Source organism: Cryptotermes secundus, unplaced genomic scaffold, assembly GCF_002891405.2.
Source record: "Cryptotermes secundus unplaced genomic scaffold, Csec_1.0 scaffold1033, whole genome shotgun sequence".
NCBI lineage: Eukaryota > Metazoa > Arthropoda > Insecta > Blattodea > Kalotermitidae > Cryptotermes > Cryptotermes secundus.
Genome location: NW_019723917.1, coordinates 1,595,457 through 1,601,730, shown reverse-complemented (window position 1 = coordinate 1,601,730; position 6,274 = coordinate 1,595,457). Strand labels below are relative to the sequence as shown.

The following is a 6,274-nucleotide window of genomic DNA, read 5'->3' as shown; positions in this document are numbered from 1 at the left end:
TGTGGCAGACACTAGCTAGTGCGCGGCCGAGTGGCGTCGCGTCGAGACGCGTCTGGTGTAGACGCTCACTGCATGTGGGGACGACGCTAAAATGTGATCATTCTGTGCTTCCTCTTGTGATTGGACAAGTTCCTTAAGTTTACATAACGTCATCCACTAAGACGAAACCAGAATATTATAGTTGCTTATTTAAAATTATTATATCTTCGTTGGTGTAGATAATAACAGATACTAAGATTTCACATTTATATTAACAAAAATATTATATTTTTAGAGGCTCGTGGAAATTTTCCCGACTTTTGTAAGGCATCTTGATTAAATATGGCACTCAATAGTCCTGGAACATACCCTTTAAGTCCAAGAAGCCCCAAAAGTCCTTTACCTATGAGTCCAACCGCTTCTAAGAGCTCAAGTCATTTTAACTTTGCACCTCCAAGAAGTGCCGGAGGACCGAGAAGTCCCAACCACTATTGTCCTAAGAGCCCTGGAAGCTCGAATAATTCCACTCAGTTCAACTTTGGTCCTAAAAGCCCTGGTGCTCCTAAGAGTCCTACAAAATTTAACTACAGTCCAAAGAGCCAAGGGTGTCCGAAGAGCCCAATGAATTTCAACTTTGGACCCAAAAGTCCAGGAGGTCCTAAAAGTCCAAGACAGCAGTTTACATTTGGTCCTAAAAGTCCTAGTTCGAAAAGCTCTAGTCAGTTTACATTCGGTCTCAAGAGCCCTGTTGGTTCCAGAAGCCCAAGCACAGCTCCTCGATGTCCAAACGGTTATCTAAGATCGTCTTCAATTGGGTCTCGGGGCCCAAGTACTAGGGCTGAGAGCAGTGTTAATTCTTTCTCGTCGAGTTCCAACATTTCTAGCAGCAGTGCACTTCAGCACTCGAACTCTGGAAGCACTCAGGACGTAAACTCAACCGACACAGGTTCAACTTCGTCATCCTCATGGACCAGGTATCGCAGGTCTACTTCAGACTTGACAGACCTCATGGAGGAAGACTGCTCCACTACGGCTACCTCTCTGTCCCGACCGTGCTCGCCGCGGAGCCGGGCGGGCAGTATCAAGGGAGGCGGAGGACTGGCCTATCTAGCGTCACGACGTGGCAGCAGGGATTCACAACTGTCACAAGCGTCCGCGGAAGATGTTGGGCCGCTTAACTTCAGTAGCAATCCTCGAGGACGCCAGCGGAGGACTTCGAACTTCCTCGAGTTACCAGGTAACGTCTGCAAGAACACAATTAGCTCACTTTTTTGTATTCGCATAATCGCTTTTCTTTTAATGAAACCTTCATGTTACCAGTAGCCTTTTATTGAGTGTGAAATGTGAACACAAAGTTCTTAGTTTACCCTCAGTGTTAACCAGAATATTAGAATTAGTACACGTTGTTACATTATTTTCTTGCCTCGAGATGTTCGGGTGTAACCCAACAATTTTTGCTACAACCTTAGATAATGTACGAATTGATCTGTTCCTTGCGCTAGGACTTTTGTGGTTAACCTAAAACTTCATCAGAAATTTTACAATATGGACTATCGAACAGTGTCGCGCTTCGCCGCATTCTGTGTTAATCTAGCAATTTAAATTTGATTTTTAGATATTGCACCGAGTTATTTTTTCATGCGATGGATTCTTCTGAGATAACCCTAAAATTTTAATCAGCGTGTTAGTTATTGCATGAATGTGTTTTATTTCGTGCACTTGGTTGTTCTGAGTTTACTATATTAAACAAAATGTTAGGTTTGTAATTGTATTTTTTTACATTATTCGTGCATTTCTATATTTAGGTCTAACCCCATAACTTTAATTAGAACGTCAAAATTTGTTCTCTTTGTTGAGTGGTATAGTGCGTTGTAGTGCGATGTTTGTATCTTCAGATTATGCTGAGATGTAGGATATTCCCAGAATGGTGCCAAAATTTCCGAATAGCCCTATATGTGTTTACATTCTGTGGAACCGAGATTATGCCATACAATTGTTATACTTTGAACCAACATCAGCTTCCGTATTATATTAGACCTTTCATGTAAGCAAGTCTTAGCATATTTTTTAAAGATTTTATAAATCCTTTTTCCTGTCATTCACAAATCTACATTTACTATTGGAACACAGAATAAAAATTCAATGGAAATTCTCATAGTTTACTATATTTACTTTCGTAAAACATACTTCCTCTGATTTCTCCCGGATATCTTTCCAGACCTACATGTTATCGAATGATACGCCGAGGTCGACTATCAACACAAGCCACACAAATAACTCCCACAAATAGTCAATCATAAACCGTCCCCTTTATGTAGTATATTTCACTTTATATACCCACATAAATTATTATCAATACTCGCAGAATATGCACGATACACTCAAACAAATGAGTCCTTTGTTCGTGACCTACTTCACAATTTACTTAAAACGTGATAACGTTCAATAATTTGTTGCTATGGCAACCCGAATTTGCGTAATTTCAGAGCTCTCATCTTCCCGTTACAGTATGTTTCAGCCTGCTTCCCCCACATTGAGAAAATAGAAGTAGGCGTATGAGATTACTATGCTGTCTGTGTGTATCTCCTATCGTTGGTAGGCATCGGCCTTCCCGCGTCAACGAATACATAGACAACAAAAGCAGAATTTTTGGACGCCTCGTTTTCTATCCAGCTCCCGTCGTATCAAAAGGAAAATGGCCTTAGTTGTTCCCACAGCTTCTTGTCACATGTGTAGAGAGATCTGTTATTATTCTCGGCAACCGAGAAGACATAAAGTGGAATGGAATGGTGATTATTGAGTAATGGTTGAGAAAGAATGTGGAAGAAAGCATCGTTGCCTACTTTGAGGTACGAACTTGGGATTTGCTGATATGTACTGAGGAAAACCAAGAACTATGACAGTCGAGATAGCTTCAAATCGGACTGAGTACGTCCGGCGTACACGCGATGTACGTTACCTAATTGAGCCGACTTACCGCATATTTTTATTATTTTAAGATCTTATGCTTGTGCAGTACATTCAGTTTGCTTCCCTCTGGGAGGGTAGCTTCAGTTTCAGAATTATGACAAGAGAGCTGCATAAGATGACCATTAAAAGCATAGTGCCTACAGACAGTCTAAATTGTTTATGTATTTGCGATTTATTTATGCTTTCAGTAGACCTCATTAAGGAGCAAGATACTGTCAAGTGTAGGGCGGTACGCGCGACGAAAATGACGGGTTATAGTTCGGATGATTGGATTTATTAGCATTTTGTTTATAAACTTCCTTAATTATATTTACTAAGGCAATACAGCGCTATCGCTGATTCACACACTTTACAGTTCAGTGTTGCACACGTACTAGGCATTTCAGTTTCCACTACTCGTCTTCTAGCAACGGATCTCAACACAGAATGTATACCTCAAATCGCTATGAAGACTTCTTGTTATTTCGTCTTAAATCACTCTGTACTCCTATATCCTAATCTGTACCAAGTTAATCCTCACAGTTCTCTAAGGACACGCCGCGCTCCATCCTTGTCCTTGCACTTACTCTTAACAGTTGAACCCTCTTGGATCCTCCACTTCGCTCCTTTCGCGTAATTCCGCTGTTACTATTTCTCTCTCTGACGAACACATGAGAACTCCGACTCTCTTATATAGCCGAGGGGCCGACATGGACTAAGTGTAAAAACATATCACGCGACCACTACCACTGTTGCTGTGCGACGTCACCGCACATCCGTAGCTGAAGGACACGAAGGAAACATATGTCACGTGACGGCCAGCTACTGTTGATGTGTAACGTCGCCAACTGCCGGACGCACGGAAAATAGAGCTTGCAGTACTGTTGCGGGCGCGAATCGTATTTACAGAGCTGCTGCCTTGCAACTAGTTGGTCAGATACGTCGTGATTCAGCTAAACGGATTGAAGCCGGGAACAGTGTCCACAGTTGTGTGCAGTCCCTAACTTTCAAGACGGACTCTGTCACAGAAACACTATTTATGACAATAATTTACAGAAAACTGTACAGAAAAACCAAAGAAAGTGTTGGGCTCTGGCCTTATTAAGTAGAAGAGCGCAGAAAGGCCTGTTTCATGTACATTACGAAAATCTGTGGCAACATAACAGAAAATCTTTCAATATTTTCGTATGCTGAAAAATTGTTTGAAGAACTACTGGCGGTTCTGAAAGAGAATATTTCTAGATCAAACACAGTCGTGGGGTATTCTGGCAGGAGAAAGTCTTTCGCTGACGTTGAGGTAAGAAAGTACAGAGTTATTAAAAAAGAATGAAGCGATCATGATGCATTGCTTCAGTGCTCAAGCATCGTCATGGAATGAGTCAGTGACCATTTGAAAGAGGAGTTATCTAAGTTGTAAATGGCTGCCATATGGGCGCTGAAGTCATGTCGTTCTTCCGGCAACGTTCAGTTTTTCGTTTACCCTCGGAATGGCGAGTCCTCAGCAAAAGGCGTTCTGCGTTCTCGAGTTCGCGAAAACAAATTCGGTTGTCACGGTGCAGCGTGGTTTTCGAAGGCGATTCGGCATTAATCCGCTCTGTCCTAAGAACATTCGACGGTGGTTTCGACAGTTTCAAGAGAGTGGGTGTCTGTATAAAGGAAAAAATCCAGGACGACCACGAGTCTCGGAGGAACAAGTGGCGAGAATCCGTGCTGCGTTTGAGGGGAGCCCGCGGAAGTCAAAAATCGAGCTAGCCGTGAGCTTGCGATCCCACAATCCACTGTCTGGCGTGTGCTAAGAGTACATCTACATTTGAAACCATACAGACTGCAGCTAGTTCAGGCACATACCAATGACGACAAAAGTAAGCGACTGGAATTTTGCGATTCGAAGCTGGAGATGAAGGAAGACGAAACGTTCCTTTCACGTTTAGTTTTTAGTGATGAAGCTACTTTTCACTTGAGCGGCACAGTCAATTGTCACAATGTGCGTATTTGGGGAGCAGATTACCCACATGAAGCAGCTGAGCACGAAAAAGATTCCCCTAAGGTGAATGTACGTTTTCTGTGCTGTGTCTCAGGACAAGGTTTATGGTCCCTTTTTCTTTGAAGGAAACGCCTTTACAGGACAAACCTATCTCGATATGCTCCAAAACCGGCTCTTCACTTCACTGCAAGCAGATTCGCATGACTTAACTTTTCAACAAGATGGAGCACCACCCCATTGGCACCTGATGGTCCGAGCTTTTTTAAATGAAAAAGTGCCCCAGCGATCGATTGGTCGGAAGGGGGCCCAAGACCTTGCTCTTTGTGCTTGGCCTGCGAGATCCCCAGAGCTCACCGTGTGTGATTTCTTCTTGTTGGGATATGTAAAAATCACGTTAATGTTCCACCGCTACCCACTAACCTCGATGACCTTAAACATCGAATAACAACAGCGATTAACTCAGTGCATCGTGATACGCTGATACGTGCCTGGGAGGAATTCTCTTATCGCAATGATGTTGTCTGTGCTGCAGGTGGTGGCCACATTGAACACTTGTAAGACAGGAAATAAAAGTTGATTGTGAGTAGAATACTTGTAACTTGGCTGGAGTTTTGTATTACTTTCATTTAATAAAATCGGTTCATTCTTTTTTAATAACACTGTATAATTCATCTGGTTGATGGTACTCCTGCTTCAAGGGACCTGAGTTGATGGAAGTATATATATTGCCTCCGTCCTGTTGGGGAGGCTGATCCATATTTGTCTTCTTTCCTCCTTAACAATTCACTGGCGTAACTATCTCACAAAATTTTCCATTTTCTTTGAAAAAGATATGCCGTAAGAAATATAAAATATTTGTCAATTGTGTTCTACAGTTTATTAATTCATTTCATTGCGTTCTTCACCTCTCATGTAATGCAATAAAAATATGTACAATGGAGTAATAAAATATTCTGCTTTGAAATGTTTGGCTGCTCAGTAGTGGATTTATATTTTGAATAGAAACTTTGGCATTTACAATGTTACTTCGCGTTTGAGAGGCAGTATGGCGGATCCTTGCTTCAGAACAGAGCAATGGTTAGAAAACATTTAGACTTCCCAAACTGCAGACGGGCGAAAGACGATAAGCTTCTCAGGATCGTTGAACTAACTGAAGCGGTTCTCGTTCGTTTACAGCTGTAATATGCTTAACGCTGTCGACACACGACTTCGCCACCAAGTGTTTCGGGTGTTTCCGGCCTAAGAAACCCACGAAACTCATCAGTCATAATACTCTCCCAGTCGACATCCTTTATAAGACTCAAAAGCGCTAAAACCTGAGCGAATCTGCTTTCTGTGATTTGGTTTGTCAGCGACGAAGTT

The 6,274-nt window shown here is 42.2% G+C and overlaps 1 protein-coding gene across 1 annotated transcript; it reads left to right on the top strand.

Moving 5' to 3' along the window:
- Positions 1-321: 321 nt before the first annotated feature.
- LOC111862170 (protein rtoA-like) lies at positions 322-1,302 on the top strand. The gene has a single exon (XM_023847353.1). The coding sequence runs from the start codon at positions 322-324 to the stop codon at positions 1,300-1,302; it is 981 nt and encodes a 326-aa protein (XP_023703121.1).
- Positions 1,303-6,274: the final 4,972 nt, after the last annotated feature.

Coding starts and splice junctions, on each gene's coding strand:
- LOC111862170 (XM_023847353.1), top strand. CDS start 322: ATGGCACTCAATAGTCCTGGAACATACCCTTTAAGTCCAAGAAGCCCC.